Genomic DNA, 23,146 nt, shown 5'->3' on the forward strand with positions numbered 1-23,146 from the left:
TTGAATAAGTAAATATCCATTTGCCTCTATTCCTAGAAATTGAATGCACTCTGTGTACTTTGGAAAGTCACAAATTCTCTCCCCCCCACTCATATTTTGTTTGAGTTTCTATTAGGCCGAAACAAGCTTTAAATTATTTAGCCAATTCTGTCACATCTGTGATCCACAACATGCAAAATTGGATTCCCTCCCACTCTTTCTCATTCTAGAAAATTCAGCCAAAAAAAAAAAAGAAGAAAATTCAGCCATATCCATGACATTTCCCCCTAACTTTACAACTTTCTGCTTGGTTGATTGACTTGCCATTTAAAGAAATACATTTCTGAATAGTTTCTCCTTCTCTTGATTGAATGGGGAGGAGGGAAGACAAAGGGTATGATCATCAATTTAATTTGAGAATAAAGAATTTGTCATGAATATTATTTTTCTCAAGACAAAATAAAATAGGAACACTTAATTGAGTTTGGGTGCTGTGTTGCTGTCTTCAATTGAATTGAGAAAAAAGCTCCCCATAGGATCAGCCCCTCTTCCAGGGACCTGCCCTTCTATCCCAGCAACAACCAAATTTGTCTGCCTTCTAAGCATTCGTTCATTTTTTCAAACTCAGATCATCACCTCCACCAGGATGTCCTTCTTAACTTCTCCCCTTCTTGCATCCAGTTTTCTCTCTTGCCCAGTCCATTTATTCATTCACTGATTTATTCAACAAATATTTCCAAGCACCCATTAAGTGCCAGGCACTGAACTAAGCACAGACCATGCACCAGCGAACACAGCTGCCCAGCTCCCTGCCGTCCTGTCTCCTGGTCTCCTGGGGGAGACATTTTATAAAGACAGGAAACACACAGATAAATGTGTGATTGCAACTGGAATGATTCATGAAGGAAATAAAGATGCTCTTGGAGGCTGAAGAACCTGGTGGAGGAACAAGGAACACGCGGTGCTGTGAGTTTTCAGTTTGCACGTTGGTCCTCTGGAGGCGGCTGGGGGCTCCTTGACCCTCACCTTCATCCTCCCTGTCCCCAGCAGCGGTGAGCTCCGCGGGGGTCCTGCCCCCTGCAGGGTTGGGAGAGGGAGGGGGAGGCGGGCAGGCACGGAGTTGGGTGTCTGCAGGTCACCTGACACCTGCCTCCTCCCAACCTAGGGGCTCCTGAAAGCCCTGGGGATTCTGCTGAGTAAAGGACATAAACACATGCCCACCAGAGTGAGGAAGGCAGCCTTTGTCCAGGAAAGAAGGTGTGAGATTGCAGGTGTGGAAGTGATGTCTCCTTCAGCTCCCCAGTGGGCACTGTTGTCTCATAACCTTGAGGACGGCCCGAGAGGTGGCTCACTATATGTAACACTACCCAGGACATGACTAACAGCCTGGTTGGAGTTCTGTTTACACTCTTCGTTTCAATTCTATAGGATTAATAAATAGAGCATATTAAATTCTCTTCAGAAATTTCTATGGGACAATATGCGAATTCTTTTGTAAAAAGTATTTCACCTTTTGACAGGCTTGAAAGAAATAGTCAACTATAGCTAAAAAATAAAAATACATCGAGAGAAGTAGAACACCAATCAATAGTAGGCCGAGAGTCCATGACTCACACTGGACAAGACACTTACTCTCTGGGATTCGTTTTCAATTTTAGCAAAGAAATACTTGCTCTTGATTCACAGGATTCCTATGAAGGTGTTACTCTTCTTTAAATTATGTAAACTTTAACTTCTTGAGATGAAATGTACTTTGTAAATTCAAAGTATAATCTAAATTAAAAAATAGGTTGCAGCTTTTAAATATAATGAACTTACTACTTTTCTCACCTATTTTTTTATTCCCAATTTTATTGGGCCAGAGAAAATATAACATCAGCCCTATTGTATCCATTTCAGTTGAAGGCTTGTTATGAAAGCCTTTTTTTCCCTTTCATCTTTTAATTCTAAAGAGTATGGTTCCTTTAGGTTAAAAAAAATGAGATCGTAACTTACAGAACCATTAATTATTTAGGGGAAATTGTCCAAATCACATTTATTCATATGGAATTGCTCTCCAAAATTTTATTACTCTATATGTTATAATCAGCAAAACAAAGATCTTAATAAAATCCAGGTGATGGGGCGCCTGGGTGGCTCAGTCCTTAAGCGTCTGCCTTTGGCTCAGGTCATGATCCCGGGGTCCTGGGATCGATCTCCGCATCGGGGAGCCTGCTTCTCCCTCTTCCTCTGCTTGCCACTCTGCCTACTTATGCTCTCTCTCTCTCTCTCTCTCTCTCTGTGTCAAATGAATAAGTAAAATCTTTTTAAAAATATAAATAAATAAAATAAAATCTGGGTGACAAATTTCTCAAGATGTTAAAAATCTTTTACTTTGTCCACTTAAAGCATTAGTAGTTTGTATTAGGAAGTTTTATTTATATTTAAAACTCTTGTATCTAGTCTTCTACAATTATTAAAAGTAATACACCTTTAAGTGTTTGTAAGAAATATTTATAAATGTAATATGCAAAGTTCTATTTGGTTTTCTTAAACTGTTTTAAGGAGAAAAAATAATGTCATCATATATTAAGGTTTGTTTTAACTAGGCTTGTCTTCAGATGTGTTCATATCATAGACAGTCATGGAAATACAAACTTTTACAGTGTCCATTATAACAAATTATTAGTAATAAATAATTTTTTCTGCTAATTAGAAGTGACAGAAAAATCTTGACAAATTAATATCTACAATAATACATAATATTAGAGAAAGGTGCTTTGTCAATTTAATGAATTATGGTAATGATTTTTGATGCCAAAAAATTTCATGGAAAAATTACTGGCTTAATTTGAGCTAAAAATTTCTCAGCTTTAATGATCTTACTCGTTGGTTCCCTGAATTTTACCATTTGCATTTAATTTCCTTTATGCCAAGCTTTATGCTAAGCTTCTGGTGAGCGTTGTGTAGGTTTGTTGTGGGTTTTTTTTTTTTAATGCATTCTATTTCTGAGAGGATAAGAATTCTCCATGATGCCTTAGTGGGCTTGATTCTATTAAGCTGCTTTGCTCCCTGGAAACCAGTTGCCTGGCGGCGGGGGGGGGCAGGGGGGGCACAGAGATTCTGAAAGGGACCAGAACCAAAAAGTAGGGTTGCGGTAGAGCTGGCCCAGAACAAGGAGTAATGGTCACTGATCCTGTGCAATTATCAGAGGTTTCTGGGTGGCAAACGTGTGCCTTGCCAGAGGTCTTTCAGCCCGAGGGCTTTCTCTGATGAATTCAGCACACTGATCAAAGGGTTTGCATTGGTCTCGTTTATTCATTCCGTCAATGAGAACTTGAGAATGAAAGAGATGGTTAAATGCCGACTGAAGTGAAATGTTTAAAAAATTAATTTGTCCTTCACTATTGTGTGTTTCAGAGACTGGAGCACAAGGAAGTGTTAGTGGGCTTGTTGTTCCTGGTTTTCCCGTTCATTCCAGCCAGCAATCTCTTCTTCAGGGTGGGTTTTGTGGTGGCCGAGAGAGTTCTTTACATGCCTAGGTAATTATTGCTCCTGATTTCCTCTTTACGAGACCTGCCTTCCGTCACCAACATGGATAGTTCCAGAGGGACGGTCCTTTGCGTGTGTCACAATTAGGTCCTCGTGTTGCTGAGGCGTGTATTACCTCCACTTTCACAACAGCCACAGGGAGGTCTGGGTGAGCTCACGCTTGCACCTGTTCACTCCGGCTCACAGCGGCTTACCTCCAGCTGGGAGCTTGACGGCTAAATGGGAAGTACTGACTTGAGTATATTCGGGATTCCAGTGGCAATCATTTACCCCAATATCTATGTTTCATTAAACGTAATTGTAGTAATTTTCTAGAAAAATTTGATTTGCATAAAATAATTACTTGTTAAGTAACACGAGTGTAATTAACTTATATCTTCTTCCTTCTTTCTCTCTTCCTTTCTTTGTTCTTTTAATTTAAAAATAGGTACAATCTCAAGAAAATTTGTCCTTGAGAAAAAAATGGTTAAAAATTATAAAGGGTCTTCAGCCATATGTGATTACATAATGCCACTTAATCTCTGAATATTTGAACTCTGCTGAAGCTTGTCTGTTCTCTTGTCAGTGTTTCAAGTCCACATTTCTTTTCAGATGCCTAGAAAAGTCCTCTAAGTGGTTCTGCCTTTAATCCATTGTATAACCTTGAGCAAGATATGAAGCTTTTTTGAACCCAGGCTTTCTCATTTTTAGTAAACTTCCTAAAATTAAGTAGTATCATGAAAGTTATATAAGAATGAACTTTTGTAAAAGGCAGTATCCTAAACCAAAATATTATAAGGAAATCATTATTTTTATTTATTGAGTTAGGAATTTTATTTTATTTATTTATTTTTTGAATTTTATTTTTGTTTCAAATTTTTATTTAAATTCTAGTTAGTTAACATATAGTGTAATATTGGTTTCAAGAGTAGAATTCAGTGATTCATCACTTACATGTAACACCCAGTGCTCATCACAAGAAGTGGCCTCTTTAATGCCCGTCACCCATTTAGCCCATCCCCCACCCACTTCCCCTCCAGCAACCCTCAGTTTGTTCTCTGTCATTAAGAGTCTCTTATGGCAAAAAAAAAAAAAAAAAGTCTCTTATAGTTTGCTTCCCTCTCTCTTCCCCCCCCTTTCCCTATGTTCATCTCTTTTGTTTCCTAAATTCTACATATGAGTGAAGTCATATAGTATTTGTCTTTCTTTGGCCTATTTCACTTAGCATAATCCTCTGTAGCTCCATGCATGTCTTTGCAAATGGCAAAATTTCATTCTTGTTGCTAGCTGAGTACTATTCCTGTGTGTTTGTGTGTGTGTGTGTGTTTTTGTGTGTGTACACACCACATCTTTATCCATTTGTCAGTCAGTGGACATTTGGGCTGTTTCTGTAGTTTGGCTATTGTTAATGATGCTGCTATAAACATCAGGGTGCATGTGCCCCTTTGAATCTGCATTTTTGTATCCTTTGGTAGGAATTTTAATTAACTTTAAGTTTTATTTTTAAATTAATTTAAATATCAATAGATTTTAATTTTATTAATTGATATTGTTAGAAATTTAAAAACACAAATAATTAGGAATCAATTTCATAACCTTTGATTACCCCTAAACCAAGTCCCTAACAGTTTTTCCAAGTCTTTACAGGTTCTTGTTTTGACTTGGTTAAGGAGAGAGGACAGTCCTTAATTTTCTGCATGGGTCTTCACTACCATTTGGGAAGGAGATTATTTCTTGATAAATACTATTTGTTAAGGACAAAAACACAACACAAATTCTTTGTATTCTGTATTGCTATGAGATACCAGGCTTATGAGACCTTGCCAATAATAGGGAATATGAAGGGCAAAGGGGATCCAGTGTCTATTCTAGATATGTTTTTGCTTAGACCAGCTGAAAGTGGCTTCAGTCTGCTCTTCTCTGTAGTGCGGATGATTCCAAGTGGAATCTGTGTTCATTCTTCACCTAACAAGTCTTCACGGAGCACGTTTGCATTCTGTACTAGAATCTGAGGCTACAAAAATGAGTCTCGGTGCCTGCCCTCAAAGAGTTTAGCTGCTGATAAACATGAATTAACGTTAATTGTATCAAAACTTCTAGTGAACCTCTATTACATGTCAGTCACTGTGCTAAGCATATTATATTTATCAGTTCACTCACATTGTTTATGTAGTAGTCCATAGCTCCCCCCTAAAGTCAGGGGGCCTGTGTTTGAATTCTGGCTTAAGCATGAGTGTGATGCCTCAAAGCTTCGCTTCCCTCGTCTGTATAAAATGAAGATAATGGTACCCAACTCAAGGAGACATTGTGAGCATTAAATGAGATGATCATTTAAAAAGCTTAGAAAGTGTTTTGCATTGTATGTGGTCAATAAAAAATGTATTTTAAGTGTTATTGATTGATGTCAGCTCCCTAGGTAGCTGATGCCATTCCCCTGTTTTACAAAAATATAACACCTGGGTGCTAAGAAGTTCATGAACTTGCTCAAGATGGGCAGAGCTTAAATGCAGATCTTTGTCTACTCAAGGACCTCTCACCTTCCAGACTATATTGCTTCTCTGATAGTAACATCTTAGTATTCTTTTTAAGTGAAAAGAAGGAGAAACTCAGAACACAGTAAACGTACTTTCAGCTCAACTCCATTTGGTGATCAGGATGTGTACTTCTAAGAGTCCTGTGATATAAATCCTCAGGAATCTGGGATTCGGGGGGACAAAGAATTGCATGTGCAGCAAACTTTTCTAATCCAGAGACAAGAGAACAGTTTCTGAGGAAATAAAGGGCTGGAATTTTAAACAAGAGGTTAAAATGTCATTTTTCTGGAAGAGACCCTTATGTCAACATTATTAAGCCTATAATACTGTTATTATCCATTTGTGGGGTGTCTTAGTTAAAATGAGGGGTTCCTCTCTCCAAGGTGTATTTCCCTAAACCTATAGAATCATGCCAGTTCTGGCTCCTCCTGGGTGCCATATCTTAAATAGACCTTTCTGTGACTTTCAAAAAATGATTTATTTATTTTAAAGAGAGAAAGCACGGGCACAAGCAGGGAGAGGGATGGGGGAGAGAGAGAGAGAATCCCAAGCAGACTCTGTGCTAAGCATGGAGCCCAACATGGGGCTCGATCTCACAACCCTGAGATCATGACCTAAGCCAAAACCAAGAGGATGCTCAACCAGCTGAGCTACCCAGGTGCCCCGACCTTTCTCTGACTTTCTTTTCTCTAAAATAGACAAAGTAGTATCCCTGTCCTTTTTCCACTAGGAATAAGCTCATTTGGAGTAAAATGAAAGTTGTGAATATGAAGAAAGCCTCAATATTTCCAAGAGCAAGTGCCTGCCTCTTAGAACCAACTCGGATTTTGCTCCATTTTGCAAACTTGGTGCAGAGTCATCCAAAATCAGGGTCAGTGAGCTGGTGGTCCTCATTAAAGAGATGACTATCTTTTTTTCTTTTCTACCCTGCATGTGTGCATTGCAGTGTTGACATTCAGTCATCATTTTCCAAGGGTTTCGGCAGCTTTTTGCCCAGCTGTCCACTATTTTCTACTGAGGTGGGGCATCTGGTCACTGCTGGGTAAATTCTTTTCCAGGGAAAGTCCCTCATTTTCCTAGAAAACTGTCAACATTTATAAATGGAGTGTGATGAAGTCCTTAGAGCCGCTGGAAGCTTCCTGGGGACCACAGGGAAGTTTGCCTGTGCTGTAGGCATCCCTGGGAAAGCGTGAGAACACTGGATGTTGCCTGTTGCATTTAGTAAGGTTAGACATTGGCTTTGGCGATGGTGAAGACCATTTCCCAAGCCTTTTATACACACAGGAATCTTCTCTGCATGACTCTCCTTACATTATTGACCTTGACAAGAAAGAGCCATTTTCCACAGCATGAAGTACCCAGGTGCTTTGAGGAAAACATATACCCAGTGTCCTCAGTGGAAGTTTGATAATACCTGTCATCATCTTTATGCAGACATCTGTGTTCTCTCAAAAACTCTAGCAAACGACAGGACAACGAAGTAAAAAGCTGACTTGGTAATTCTTCTGAGGAAGTTGAACTTTCTACTCATTAAATGTTTGTTTCGAGGGATATGGAGCCAAATCTTGGCCTCAGATGCCATCCATAACACCACAGAAATCATGTCCACCCTCACTGAAGCCTGGGCGACTCCCATCAGGCCCAGAGGCTGATTTGGCTATTTTACAAGAAAAGCCCAGAACGAGTCAGACCAAGTACTCTTTCATCTCTGCCTTTATGCCTAACAATGAACAAGGCACTCAAATCTTCTGGCTTTTGTTCTCCCTCATCCTAACTTAGATAAGCCCCAAAATGTCACCTTCCTCTGACTTGCACTTTGAAATCTGTGGATAAAAGGGACAGAAATAGGCTATCTATTTATCACTGCACGGCTTTAGGGTCAGAGTTTCACCACCAAAAGAAATTGGGATAATCTTTCCTTCTGGTGATAAATGCCTATTTTGTGGATTTCCTTTTTGAACAGGCAGGAGAGTTTGGGGCTTAAATCACATTTTTTAACAGAAATTTTGATCTCTTATTCTTCTCTCCAGAGAGGTATAATGTTTTATGGCTACTTTTTTTTTGGTATCGTATAAAAACCACATTAGAATGCTTCAAAGGACTAAAATGTCTTTGAATCAATGAAGCAGAAATAGTTGTTGCGAGCTCTCAGATGAAGTCATTGGATGTGATCAGATATCCACTTACATGCCAGATTAAGGTTGATTTATTCACTTCATCGCCAAAGAGCAAATTCCTAAGCTACTTTAAGAGAACATGAATGAGTGGAAACAGGAAGCAGATAAGAATAAATGAAGGCAGAAACAATATTGTGGATAGCATTGGTCAGGAATAATTGAGACCACAGAAGGAGAAGTTCGATACCCTGTGATACCGTGTGTTGGAGGGAAGAAAGAAATATAAAAATTTGCCCTACTCTTAGAAAGATGCCATTTGTATTGTATGATCCTTAAGCTTGTGGACACATCAGACATGGAAAGCTGGAAAAATGATGACCCCCACCCCATTCATTTTTGATTTTGAGGATTACCTTCAAGTCATACCTATCAGTTTGAGGTGAAATTTTTTAATCTTAACTGGGTCGCTATGGGAGCAATACTGCAGTATTTCTTTCTTAGGATGCAAAAGGAGAAATGGTGCCTCGGAAGTAACACTGCTTCCGTTATCTGATATTGGGAACCCCTTCTGAGGAGCCATCTATGCATGGGCTTCTTCAGACTTGCTGGAGGAGAGTGATGATGATTTGAGAGTAAATCAGAGTTTGACCAAATATTAAAATCAGCAGAGCAGTCGTTTGATATCAACGCAAGCTTACCTTAGCAAATCCAGTAGGAAGAAGACTGAACTGGGAATCAGCACAGCCCCATTGGTCCCCTACTGACTGGCAGCCTTGGGGGGGTATCATTTTCCTACCAGTAAAACCAGCGGGTTAGCCTTGCTCAGTGGTCCCCAAGTGTTGCTTAGATCTCCATAACAGGCTTTTCCTGGTCTGTGGCCAGATTAGGGGGTGAGGAGAGAAAGACAATGTAGTGGGTTTTTCATAAAGTTTTATCTGTGCATTTTTTAAATTATGAAATTATGCCTTTCTTATATTTTTGGTATTAAAATATCTTTTCTCCTATGACAAGGTGTAAGAGCAGCAGGGGGTGCACAACCCTCCTCCCCCACCCAAGTCCACTTACTTGGAAATTTTACAGGTTTGGGAAATCTCAAACCTCAGTAATCATTGTGCTTCATGATCTCTAAGGTCTCTTTCAGCTCCAAAGTTCAGCTGTTTTGTGATTCAGAATAACCTTGTGGAAAGCATGAATTTTTTTTTTCTCCTTCAGATTTTAAACAAGGATTTTTGTCATGCATTGGAATGTGACCACCTATGTCTGCTCTTTTTCAGTAGGATGGTCCCCGTAGGAAAGGGAGATGGGTCCCGTGCAGGGAGGGGAAAGGAAGGCGGTACATTTGCCATGGGGACAGGCTCTCTGAGGGTCCAGGTGGTGGACACCAAGAAGTGGTTCGGGAAGCATCTGTGTGGGGTCTCTGCTGTGAGATAATGGGGTGTCCTCATAAGCAGCAGGAACAGCTGATGCTTAGAAGTTCACGGGGAAAGCAGCAAGAAGGAATGTATGATTTATGTCAGGAGGAAACGGGCCCCCGGCAGCAAGAGCAAGGCCAGACCTCCCTCTTTAAGGAGCCGTTGTACAGGCAGCTTAGTAACAGAGGTTGCAGTCCATGAGAACCGGTCAGAAGTTTGCCTGTCCCCATGAAGTCATGGAGAGAGATCCATTAATTCGGCTGCAGCGGAGGATCTAAGCAGGGACTCAAAGTGCAGGTAGGATTACCCCCAAGGTGGCTGATACCAAATAAAGAGGGTTGAGTCCCTCTAAGGCCATGGCTGGCAGGGATGGGACAAGACTGAACCACGTAAGAGGATACAAGTAACTCGATTTTGAGGGGGCCCAAGTCACAAAAATCATGGAAAATCCAGGAACCAGACAAAGCCAGATACTCGTTTTTTAGTTTGATTTTTTTTGTTTGTTTCAAATTCCCACTGTATAATACATTAGAGAGGTGGGAAAAGCAGCTTGGGCTTGACAAAGAGCCACTTAACTAAAAACCCAAGAAATAGATTGAGAGGCAGTTTTCAGTTACAAGATCAAGTGCACCGGTCTCGGAATATGTGTGTGTAAGTCTGCCTATGTGTTGGCTAAATTACCCAGAGCCACTCAATTATTACTTAGTTTTAGCTCTGAATCCATTTTTATGCAGTTCTATCATGCCGCCTTAAAAGGAGGTTCTCTTTTGTCATAATGAGTGCAATGAAGGAAAAGGAGAAATGCAGTGTGCTATTACACGAGGGGGCAATAAAATGGTAGCCCCAAATGATCTGGAGAGAAAGGGTGAAGGTCAGGGATACCACTGGAAAAGAAACAGTGGGAAGATCCAAGATTTGAGTAAGGAAGTAAGTCTTTTTACTTTAGAGAGGTATTCTAATGCTTTTAAATATGGCATCTTCCATGTTATACACCGTATTTTTAAAAGAAAGCTGAGCCTGTGAAGCTCTGTTGCTCCTCCCCACATCTCCGGTCTTCAGTGGGACAAATCTCCACTGTCGTGCAGTCAGAGGCTTCCTGCTGGTGTAATAACCTACTCCGGGGTTTCAGAAGTTGATTAAGATTATTCTTCAGAATATGATGGAGTAAGGATGGAAATACTTGATACCAGCTTGTCTCTTTGCTCTTGCTGTGCCGGCATGAACTGTTCCATCCAGCCCTTCGAGACCTGAATTCAGAAGAGGTATGAGATCTAGACGCTAGGCCTTGTCCAGTGAGGGCTGCTCTTGAGGGCAGTGCCCAGGTAGGGAGGGTCCCAGGGTTGCCCCAGGCTTGGGGTCGGTGCTTGTGCTTGGGGGTGAGTGTGCCACGTGAAGAATGTGACCAGGAAGGAGAGGAGCAGGACTTTTACTGAGGGACTCGAACATATGTGTTCTAAAACTAGAGATTGTGGATCACAGACAAATAGAACAGAACAGAGCCATGGTGGAAATGAAGTGAGCTGAGGGGAGATTGATGCCGGTGGGCTGAAGATCAGTTGGCCAATCTGCGGGGTGGCCTGGGTCAGGCAGTTACTTACTGAACTATAATCACAGCCTTAATTACACAGAAGTCTATTAGTTAATAAAAAAATGAATGTTTATGCCTATTAAGTCCTAAATGATGAACAGCAAATGTCTGGGAAACCACAATTTGAAAGTAAAATTTGGAGAGTGTAATTTGGATTCAGATGAGCCTAAATGGAAAAATATATGTGAAAATACCGTAAGCTGTGCTAGGTAGCTGCAAGTCATTATTTCAGTCCACCCTGTGCAAATGAGATTGAAGGAATCAAAGTTGAAGGAAAGCAAAACAACATAGGTATGGGCCTCTCCACCTTTCCCCGCCCTTTCTCTTCTTCCATTGGTTCCGCAACCCTACCCTAGCAGGTCAGTGCCATACTGAGGGAGGTTAGGAAATGTGCCTTTGCAAACAGAGGAGGACAACTAACCCATAGATGTTGACAGCCCAGGTCCTGCACATCAGGCTGTGGCTTTGCCTGGAGGGTGGGAGTGGACCGAAGTGTGGCCATCTCAGCCTCCCTCCTATCAAGACCCCTCGTCCTTATATGTGAATCCACTGCTTTCCTTTTCTCTTGGATTCCATGCAGGGAAATGTATCTCAGACCACTGACTTTTTTTTCGTTCATCTTTATTGAAATATAATTGACATATAATATTGTGTAAGTTGAAGATGTACGCGTGCTGATTGGATACATTTATATATAGTGCCAAATGGTTACCACTAAACCAGTGACTTCTTATACAAATTTTAGTAATCTTAAAATATTCTCCATACTCTCTTGGAAACCTGGATTGCCTGCTCTTGTGAGGTTTGGGATCGCCATTTTTGTATGTTGTGCTTTCTCGTAGTACCCTGCACAGTGGATGCTTCATAAAAGAGTATTGTAGAGCTTTTAAAAACACTGGACACATGAGAAAGCATGTGCCGGTGTGGTCAGGTCCATGTTAACACATGGAATAGAGGAGGAGGCAGCAACAACTAGTGGATTGTCCATTATGCTTTTGTTTCAGAAGTGCAGATGCTGTACCATAGGCCATGGTGGTTTGTGGAAGAAGTGACAGAATTCAGGTCCTAGAGATGGGCATGCTTGTAGGAGGGTAGGGAGAGGGTGGTTTTTCTCACTTTTCAGGAGTTGCTTTAGAGTTCCTTGGGGGAGATCTCTGGCTTTGGCCGAAAGGCCTCTCAGGCCCAGATGGAAAATCTGGCAGAGACTACTTGTACCAGGCTGGGAGGGAAGGAAGCCAGGCCTGGAGTGAAAGCTCCTGCAAGGGGTAACACCTACACCCCAGGGATGGGTAGTTCTCTTGGTGGTGAAAATCTGCACCCCTGACTTGGATTGATACATTTTTAGGTTTACCCTTGTTTCCATGTGAGTTTCTCATACTTTTAACCTCATTGTTCAACCACACTTATGAAAAAGCCCCTGTCATAGTCTGATGCTCAAGGTGCAAATGAATAAAACATTACTCCATCCTTAAATAACCAGCCTGAACTTCTTAATACTTTATTTCATATGAAAGTTGAATACAAAAGCTTCTTTACTGTGCATTAGTTCACCAAAAAGATGATAATTTGCATTATCTTCCCTTTCTTCTTTCTTCCTGTATTCATAAAGATAGAGGAGAGAAAGATTTGAAATGGGGATAAGGGAAGATTTGCTTTAAGTGCTTTTTGAATTTCAGAACTGTGAGTGCACATTAGCATACATACATGGCTACCTGTGTTTCGCACACTACAGGTGTGTCTTACTTCCTACAATAGATTGTTCTGTAAAAGTGATGTGTGACTCAGACCTTTCTGAAGTGAACAATATTGTACAAGGAAGTTTTTAGATTTAAGGGGGCTTATGTGAATGCTTTTGAAAGACTTATATTGTCCCATAAATTACATAGTTTGGCTCAATCTGGACTTTAATATAAACTGGATTTCTTGAGGTGTATTTACAGATCTGATCACATATTTTAATGATATACACCATACATTTTATTGATGTCATAGAATATGGCATGCTGAACACACACATGAACACAAACACTTCACTTGAAAACACGGATACCTTGTGTTCAGTTCACAGACTGTGTCCACATACATTATTTCATTTACTCTACAAACAGCCCTTTAAAGTAGCTATATTTTCAGCTACCTAAGGCAGGCAATTTTAAACTCTTGTAAAATAAACAACTAAGGCTTCATGAGATTGAGCGAATCTCCTGTGGCCAATGGAACTCCCCAAGTGTCAGGAAAGAACCTAGCTCCTTTGACCCAGTTCCCAAATTCCTTTTCCTCACTGTGAACTCCCAAGCTTAAAGTTTGCACGAGGGCACTTTTGTTCCACTGCTGCTCATAGTGTTTTAGAGGCCTCAGGAAGTTACTGCACTTACAGGAGCCTGGTAGAGACAGGCATCTGTTTTGACCTGGATGTATGCAGACTCTACACATATCCTGTCTCCTACTCTATGCAGCAGAAAATAATTCCCTAGTAATATTATTATTATTATATTAATGTTATCATTTATGGTTGTCTATCGAGCATGATGCACAGTGTAAAATTATTTCCTTTTACAAATAAGAAAATTAATAACTAGAGACTTTAAATAATTGAAGATCAAACAACAGGCAGTGTCAGACCTGAAATGCAGACTCCAGAGCTCTGCCTTATTTACCACGAGAGGTCTCATAAATTTGGAGCTAGTAGATGAACTGCAAGGTTGAGAGGAAGCACCTCATCTTCAAAGACGTAGAGGAGAATCCGGTTCTCAGAAGGTGAAAGCAATGACATTATTATCCCAGTTGTTCATAGATATGCTGAGGAAAGAACAGAAGAAATCTATTTCGTGGAGAAGTGATAGAAAGAAGCTCTTCCTCTCTACCGCGGGAGCCCAGCGCCGAGGATGAGGAGCCACACAAGAGGGAAATGTATAAGAAATGCTTTTGGAGTCATTTTCTTGGAATATGAATAAAGTCACATCCAAATACATTCAACCTTCTGAGAAATTTTCCCGCCCATCAAATAAGTGAGATTTAAAAAAAAGAACAAGGGGGGAGTCTTGGCTCATCAGAAGCTGGCAGCTTCCAGGTTAAATCTGATCCGAGGCCTCGCCATTGGCCCCCTGCTGCATCTAGGCTGCAGCATCAAACACTGTTCTGGGCTCCGCATTCCCGGGCTTTATTGTTTAACCATCCATGAGACCAGAATCAGATGTTACTGTCATAATTTACCAGGTGGGGATTCACCAGACCAGAGTGAAGCTAAGTAGGTCCATGTTTCATTTCAACTATCTAAAGTTGGGAATTTTTTTTTTTTTTAAGTAATAAAATCGTGAGATTGTGTCTGTCTTGTATCACTAATGTTATTTGTAGATCTTTTCAGTGGGTTGTTTGAGTTTAAGTTAAAAGGTGGAATTTCACTTGTATTTAATAGTGAAAAGATTCTCTTTGCTCCATGTAATTAAACAAAAAGTGAAGCCATAGTAAACATCATAACATGCTTGGCCCAGAGATAGAAAATTGTCCCCTTTTCAGGTTGATGTAAATAGGAAGGAGAAGTGTTGTTCTTTTATCACTTAAGAGCTTCTGGGGAAGGTTCGTGAAAGTACATTTATATCACTATTTACACAATGATTAACTTCTCACACAGTTCTCAAATAACAGGTTTAAATATTTTTCATTCTAATATGGAAGGACAAACATTGTTGACCTGCATTTCCTCTTCAGTTCCCTTTGGATGCGCATCATAAAAGTATCAGGGGAGAGATGGCCGAGTCTCTAGTTATTACATGCACTGAAATGGGGATACCTTCAGCCTGTGAGTGAGAGATCAAATAATGACTCCACTCCCAGAAGCCGTGGTGCTTCTCCAGCTGCTTTGAAAATGCGTCTCAGTGCTGAGCCAAACCAATCAGTAGCCAGAGTTTGGTTCTTCAGGTTCTGGTTTTGTCCACTGTCAGTGGTTTGCACGGACTCCTTTATGCTCTGTGTAGAGGTCGCTCATCAGAGCCCAGATTTTCCTTAACCAGATTCACCAAAGCAACCTGCAGTCTGGTTTCATCTCCTTGGAGGCCAGAAAGGCATGTAGCTTCTCATTTGCTTGATTTTCTACTTTCAGAATGAGGGCTTGCCCTGCCCCAAGAAATGGAGAGAGCAGTTCTCCCCGCTGCCGCTGAGATCAGTGTATTAAAGCAGATGTTGAAGGATGAAATGTCATAACAGAGAAGCATCTTAATCTTTGTGATATTGTGTTCACCTTTGTAAGAATGTGATACTCTCTAAGAAATTTGCAAACCTAAGTAGAGATGATTTTATATGGCTTACTATTTCCTTAAACTATATGTCAATACAAGGACTTTCCAAAAAAAATGATCACGTTACTTGATTCTGATGCCTGTGCTGAGCAGAAGGGAATGGCCTTCTCCTTCTTCGGTTATAGCAGGGGTCAACACACTGCGGCTCCCGAGGGGAGGCTGGCCCACTGCCTGTTTTATAAATACATTTTATTGGAACACAGCCATGCCCATTCATTTACACGGTGTCGATGACTGCTTTCCTGCTCCAAAGATAGAGTGGGCAGGACAGAAAGCCTGAAAGGCCCGACTCTTTGGCCCCTTCCAGAAAACATTTGCCAACTTCTGGAGATCAGCATCGTGTTAGAGTCATGGGTCTTCTCTCTTACTAGCTGTGGGTGCTGCAGACAAGTTATTTGACTCCTATAAGCTTTAATTTCCTCCATTAAGAAGTAGAAGATACCAAGGATTATATATTTAAATCAGATAATACATTTAAAGCCAGTACTGTCCTTATCCTCGGCCTACAAATATTGTGGACAGGCCCATGCAACGCTCTGAGGGCGGTGCCGTGGCCGATAGGAAGGAGCCAGTATAAATGGATGGATGTGTAAAATAGCTCATTACTTTTGTCGTTGTTATCTTCGTTATTCTTGTCTTCTGCCATTTTGTGGCCATAGCTTGCAGACCCCGTGTGGAGATCCCAATGTCCTCTTCTTCCACTGCTTTGCCACATGGCAGCTCTGTTTCCTACAAGGAGCCAGAAAACGAGTACTAAAATTTTGTGAATGGCGTGGTTAGGAGGGAGGTAGGTGAAGCTGTGTGGTTAGGTGTGAGGAACGCAAGGATCAGCTGGTCAAGTCAAAAGTCAGACAAGCAGGAGAGCATATGGAGCGTGAGTCTGGAATCTGAAACGCGTGGGTTTGTGTCTTCGCCCTCCTATACCGGCTGTGTGACCGAATTCAGGAAATCAGTTCACCTTTCTCCTCGTCAGCGGCCTTAGGGTTAAACACCGCTCACAGTGAGTGACCCACAGGGACGCGAGGATGGGCTGGACTCCTACACGGAACGTCCTTGGCCCATGAGATGCGCTCAGCAAACATTAGTTCTTCATGGCGCTGCCGTATGAAGGCAGGAGCAAGAAGACAGTGAGAACTGTGGGTGCCTGCACGGGGTACACACATTTCAGGACTTTGGTCCCGTGTCGCCATTCCTGACCATGTTAAAATCTCAACTTCCTCCCCACCCCGGACTTCCTCTTCCTCTTTGCTTGATAGATTGTTACCCATGTAACATATCCTGCTGTGGGGCACACTCTGTGTTTTATTTGCTTATTGGCTGTTTGTCCCCACCCATGTGGGTTCCACGAGGACAGGAATTATTGTCTGTTTTGTCCACTGATATGATCTCGGTGGCAGGACACAGTTGGGGGTTTATTAAATATCTGTTGAATGGAAGAACAGCACCCAGAAGGCTTTCGTGTGGCCAGAGATGCACCCTGCTACATTAGAGCTGGGATCTGGATGAGGCTGGAGAAGCAAATGGCAAGCATCCTCATGAACTCGAGCAGTCATGGTGGCCTATAATGCATCGGCATGGCTGGTTTTAGAGACTGAGAGACGTTTAGAAACTCTTGAAACCTTTAAGGCCCAACATGAATTGTGGACGTGGGAAGAGGTTTTGGGTTTTTATTAGTGACGCTACGGTCTAGCATGTTCAAGGTTTCTGCACAGTGCTTATGGCAATCAAATCCAGCCTCCTTAGCTCGAATCTAGCAAGTGGGGTGGTGACTCCCTTTGTTTGGCCTAACAGTGAATCCTCAAAGCTTAGGGAGCTGGACCAACCGACTGAGGGGATTTGAAGTATGGGATTGGAGCTCAAACTTGAACTGATTCCCAGCATCTCCATGTCAGAAACCTCAAATTCTTCTCTTGTTTTTCTACCCTTGATACCATAGACATTTAGAAAAGTGAACAGAAGTGGAGAGTTTTTTTTTTTAAAGGAGATATGTTTAGAAATGAGACTATTTAAAAGTATTTTCCTTTACAAAACCAATCTGCCCCAGTAGACTGGAGTTCTTTGAGGGCAGCACCTGTGGTTCATTCATAATTGCATTCTTAATGCCCACTATATTGCCAGTCACATATAGAGAGAGAATGAATAAATAATTGAACAAGTAAATGGGCTATATTAATTTTGGGCTTCTTATGGCACCTAATGTCTAACTGATATAGGATTTCTTTACACAAGCTGGCTTCATTCTTAAAATAGTCCGTAATAATTTGTAGTCTATTATCCAGGGAAAGAAGTGGGTCTTAACTGAAATGTACATGGCAGTGATGGATACAAATTAAATGTTTGTGGTTTTCTGAGGCCAGTCGACTGCATAGATGGTGTGCAGGACCACATTCCAGCCAAAGGTTTTTAAAGCTGTGCTGTCGACTCGCCACTCAGATAACATGAGAGATTCTTCATGTCTGTTTAGAAAGCTGAGCCAGAGTCAGCAAGAAAATCCTATCAATACGGTTTGTCTGTGATGGGCTCCAAGCCGCAATGCTCAGGAGCTGGCCTGTGGATGAGATGATTTTCCTTCCATATAAGGACTTTGACCAGAGTGGGAACATACCAGGCGGCACATCCCTAGAGACAGACTGCCAGTGCTCCTTGATGACCAGCATCCCTCCCAGGCGCTGATAGGGAGCTCTTGGGGGGACTGGCTCTCACAAAGCCACGATGTCACCCGCTGCGACACAGTCTAGATTTAGACTCGTGGTGCCAATATGGTTATACGATGTCAGTGACAAAAGACAGCAAGAGTCAGAGGGTCTGTTCACAACCCAAGAACACACAAAAGGGACGTCGGCTGATGCTGCTGAAATCCAGGGCAGTTTGAGCCTAAACAATGAACCTGTTATTCTCCACACTAATGCCAGAGGGCTAGCAATGTGCTGGAATAGTGCCTCAGAGAACCAACATGTAAATACTGTGTAAGATGGGGGAGTTTATATTTGCTTCTCTGTCATGGGGCAAGTTTTATTTGAAAGTTAGTTATATGGGACCAAATACTCAGGGGGACTCCACTGCACCCCTGAAGTAATCCTGCCTCTCTCCCTCTATTTCCCAGCATGGGCTACTGCATCCTTTTTGTGCACGGATTGAGGAAGCTCTGCACTTGGCTGAATCGATGTGGGGCCACCATGCTGACCGTGTGCACTGTGCTGCTATTATTGCTTTTCTCCTGGAAAACTGTGAAGCAGAATGAAATTTGGCTGTCAAGAGAGTCCCTGTTCAGGTACGATTAGATGGAGAAAAGCAAATCTCTTCCTATGCATTTCTTTGCTTACATATTTGTTTCCAAACAAATGAGATAACATGGGTCTGGCAATAATCATTAACCCACGGGTTTTTTTTTTTTTTTTTTTGTAAAGTTTTAAGTGGGAGATGTAATTTTATTTGAGATTTTAGCTTTAGTCTTTTAAATGGTATTCAATAACGTTTAATGTGAGCTCATTCTAAGTGAATTTATGAAAATAAGGTTCATGGGAAGGTTTCTGGGTCTGCAGAACCATCGTAATGACGAGCTGGGCTGTAAAATCAGCTATAAACAAAATGAAATGATAAGCCTAACTTCATTACGCAGACAAGACAATGAGAAAGGTGAGCACCCAGCAGGAAGGAAGAGAAACACAGAACATTTTCTTTAGACTCTTCTAGGACATTAAGTTGTGATCTGTGATCTCGTTGCTTTATTCTGAACATTAATTGTGAACAAAGAAATGGAAGACTTTTCTCATCTCCTGGTAGGTTTTTGTGTGGTATAGAAGCTGTTTCTGAATATAACAAGGTCACCTGAAAGCCCTAAACTTGTCGTCAAGTATAAACATTCTTCGGGACTGTTGCTCGTCGTGCAGTGTTTTCTGGACCTTAGGGCGCCTCACTAATGCCGTAGCCCTAATGATGACCTTCACCTGGGCTCCCTGGCACTGCCCCACTGGGATCCCAACAGTATTTTTCCAGGGATTCCCAGTCTGTGCCCTCTCCCAGCTTCTGTCCTCACTTATGACCCAGTTACCCATTTCAGTCAGTGTGGTTTTTACTTGGTTCTCTGCTCAGCTGATACCCAACACTTATGCTCTGGGAGCAAACAATGGAAACAGAGTTGGGATCGCTTGGGAAAAAAGGGGAAAATATTGGAAGAGTAGAGGAAGGTGCACAGAATTGAAGGGCCACTATAGAAGTTGGCACGGAGCAGACAGGAAAACAGGCTTCGGGATAGTCTGTCTTGAGAGCACTTGAGCGCCCACCCAGGAACAAATACGTAAACTTACACGAGGTATTTTTTTATCTTCACATCAAAGCCCTGGGAAAATTAAGTCCTCTGGCTGAGCTTGCGCTGTATATCACGTGCCTGCCCTTTGTTTCCACCAGGGCACTAGAATGAGTGAAGCCCCTCTGACTTCCAGGGAGTTAGGGCAGGCCAAGCACCTTGGGGTTCCACTGAGACTTCACAGAGTGAGGCAAGAGTGAATTTCCCACAGGAAATCCAAGTACTGGAGAAGGGGCACAGGCTCTAGCTGCCAAGAACGAATGAACGAATGAATGAATGAATGATTGAATGAACAAATGAACAAATAAGATAAATGTTCACTGCACTCTTCTACTAGCTTAAAATAATATATTTGATTTTGCTACCTGGCAATTTAACTTTTTTCTTAATAGAAAAAATTAGTTTGGTATGCATGTCTTTTTTTTCCCCAATATTTTATTTATTTACTTGAGAGAGAGAGAGAGAGAGAATGCCCGCACCCACGAGCAGGGGGAGAGGAAGAAGCAGACTCCCTGCTGAGCAGGGAGCCTGATGCAGGGCTTGATCCCAGGACCCCAGGATCATGACCTGAGTTGAAGGCAGCTGCTTAACCGACTGAGCCACCCAGGCGCCCCTGGCACGCATGTCTTATTAGCTTATTTATTATTACTATATCATTGTCATAGTCATCATCATTACCACAGTGGGTACTGTAGAGACCTGGTGATTTTTTTATGAATATTTTTTCACCTTAAGGTCGCAGATTCTGTTCACTCTCTGTCACATCCCTTTACCTTCAAGGCAGTTCTCCCAGACCACAGTGGACTTGTTCCCTCTTGCTAACCATGCTGAGGTCATTCTATAAACAGAGGGGCATGGAATACTCCTGTGTTTACAGAATACAACTTCCCCTTAGTCTCTGTTGGCTTGAATTTTTTTTTCTTTTTCTTTCAGCAGTCAGTGCTTTTATGAGAGACCTTAAAATTGTTCCGCCCTGTATTAAGCCCTTTGCTTGAATCAAGGTACTAACAGAGGCTGGGTCTTCTAATGATGTTTACTGCTTAATCAGAGCCACTTTGGGGGTGGATTTTGGCAGGCAGCAGTTTATTTCAAGGATAACAAGTTCATGTTCAAACCCTCTAAGGCTGATGCCAGTTTAAAACAGATAAACAAAAGGCTCATTGACCTTGCATCCAGAGGCTTCTGGTTTTTTTAGATGAAAGTGTGTAGTAAGTGACAGCTGATTACTAAAACACAGCCATTCTACATATGTGCTTGAAGAGGTTTTGTGCTCTAGGAGGCCTTTGGTGATCAAATGGAATTTTGTAAAACGTGCAAATCAAAGCTTTTGATAGTTTTTAGAAAACTTTGCCTATTACAATTTATGTATGTCCCAAGAAAAGTTTTAAGCATCTGAGACTTTAAGAATATTCTTTATTCTCTAAGACCAGATGTTTGCATGTATTCATTGGTGCTGAGTCATGCTCGAATCAGTTGAAACGAACATTTACCAAGAATCGTTGAAGGAAGATAGAGTTACTGATTGAGTATGGGGACTGCAGTTAGACTTTCTGGCTCCTCTCCGAGTACCACCATTTCATAGCTGTGTGACCTTGGGCAAGGTACCTAACCACTCCATGCCTTAGTTTCTTTATTTTGAAACTTAAAAGAATAATAATAATGTTTCTATTTGGGGTGTAGTGTAAGAATAAATGAGTATGTGAAAGATGCATAAGGTGGTAAATTATTGCTGTGCACTATGTTCTAGGGTATGAGAGAGAGGTGGTGGGAGGCGGGAAGGGGGAGAGAGAGATTATCTGTAGATGAGCTGAAAGTCTGCACGGGGGTCAGACACGTAAACACATTTTAACATAACGTAGCAGGTGGTAGACAGAGGCAGCAGGACACTGTGTAAGTACAAGCAGGCTGCTAAGAACAACCCAGGCCTTCAAGAACTGTTCTCTTACAGACCTGAGCTGCGTACAGAAAGATGAAAACAACCTAAATTAGCCACAGTGATCAAAACCAAGAACTGGCTGATTTGAGTAAGAAAAATTGGTTATAATTCTAGATAAGGTGATGCCCCTGACAGGGGCATCTGGCTTCTCCTCTGTTCTAAACAACGAACTCACTGACCGTTCCCTGGACATAGGGTCTCATTAAGGCCTCTCTTATTACACGGGGTGGTTTTGCTTGGCAGTACTATGAACAGTCTTAAGAGTATCTTAGGACAGACCTTTGTGTTGGAGAAAATCCAAATTTCCGTCAAGGCCCAGCCTTTCCAGCCAAGGCGTCCTCTTACAAAAAAGATCCCACCGTGTGATGTATTTTTAGGAGGTACAGATGCAGGGCCCCCTCACAGCTTTGTAGTGCCACAGGCAAGAACCTTACACACAGCCTAAGAAGCCACACTTGTGTCTTATCAGAGGCCTGGAGAGAGTAATTGGTCCAAGCTGAACTAGCTGTGAAGGGGAGAAGCCAGGCTTTGAACCCAGATTTGATATAAAAGAATACATAAGCTTTGCTACGCTGATTTTTTACTTTGTTTTCTAAAACTAAGCCCAGTATATAAAAAAAGAGGGGGAGAGAGCGAGAGGGAGGGGTTGGTTCCTAATCATAGCGGCAAGCTATATTTTCTTTAATTCTTTATAAGGAACTGTTCTGATAGCCTAACCTGGGAAGGGGGTCACTGCACAGCTCCAGCTGGGCCTGGTAACAGCCCCGAATTTTGCATTTGTTTGGAGTAAGTAATACTGTAATAACACATTTTGGTAAAATCCCCTCTACGCCCCAAATCTTCGAAATACCTGAAAAGGCAGAGAGCACATTTTTCTTTTATTGGCATCTAGTTAAGGGTCTCTCTGAAACCCATTCATGAACCATTTAAGTGATCCACGGACCATCAGTTAAGAATTTCTGGCCTAGATTATTCTCCATTTCTGTAGGGAACACATTTCTGTTTCTTCCTTTCTGAATTGCTAAGCCAGAGAGATCAGCCAACCTCCTGGGGCAGAGAATATATACTGAGGATTGGCAAATTCTTTTGTAAAGGAGTGGATGGTAAATATTTTAGTCTTTGTGGGCCATATAGTGTCTTTTTGCAACGACTCAACCCTGCTGTTGTCTCGGGAACGATGCCAAAGATAATAGGTAAACATATTGGCGCGCCTGTGGCCCACAAGGCCATAGTTTGCTTAGCAACGAGATAAACATTGTGATAGTGAAATTATAATGTTACTCTGTCCTGTGGTACCTTTCTGGTTTAGCGTCACGTGTTGATCAGCTTCAGGAATGGTTCTGCCCACGTATTGGCCTTGGTTGAAATCTCTGCTCTGCTACTTTTCTCGGTCTGTAAACTTTAGAGAAAGGTCTTCATCTCTCTGAACTTTAGTGTTCTCATCTGTAGTGTGGGAGGTACCATAATTC

At 41.7% G+C, this 23,146-nt stretch overlaps 1 protein-coding gene across 3 annotated transcripts in view; it reads left to right on the top strand.

Moving 5' to 3' along the window:
* The window catches only part of TMTC1 (transmembrane O-mannosyltransferase targeting cadherins 1), a 281,565-nt gene that overhangs the window by 184,257 nt on the left and 74,162 nt on the right, over positions 1-23,146 (top strand). For 2 of the 3 annotated variants that reach the window (XM_073877756.1, XM_073877757.1), the window contains 2 exons: positions 3,379-3,500; positions 18,539-18,706. In XM_073877756.1, coding sequence (XP_073733857.1) covers positions 3,379-3,500; positions 18,539-18,706 — 290 coding nt within the window. The remainder of the gene's footprint in view (positions 1-3,378; positions 3,501-18,538; positions 18,707-23,146) is intronic. The other variant, XM_073877758.1, reaches the window with a different exon arrangement.

The sequence above is a fragment of the Callorhinus ursinus genome, unplaced genomic scaffold (genome assembly GCF_003265705.2).
Source record: "Callorhinus ursinus isolate GAN/ISIS: 27379988/994484 unplaced genomic scaffold, GSC_fseal_2.0 scaffold27, whole genome shotgun sequence".
In the NCBI taxonomy this organism is placed as follows: Eukaryota; Metazoa; Chordata; class Mammalia; order Carnivora; family Otariidae; genus Callorhinus; species Callorhinus ursinus.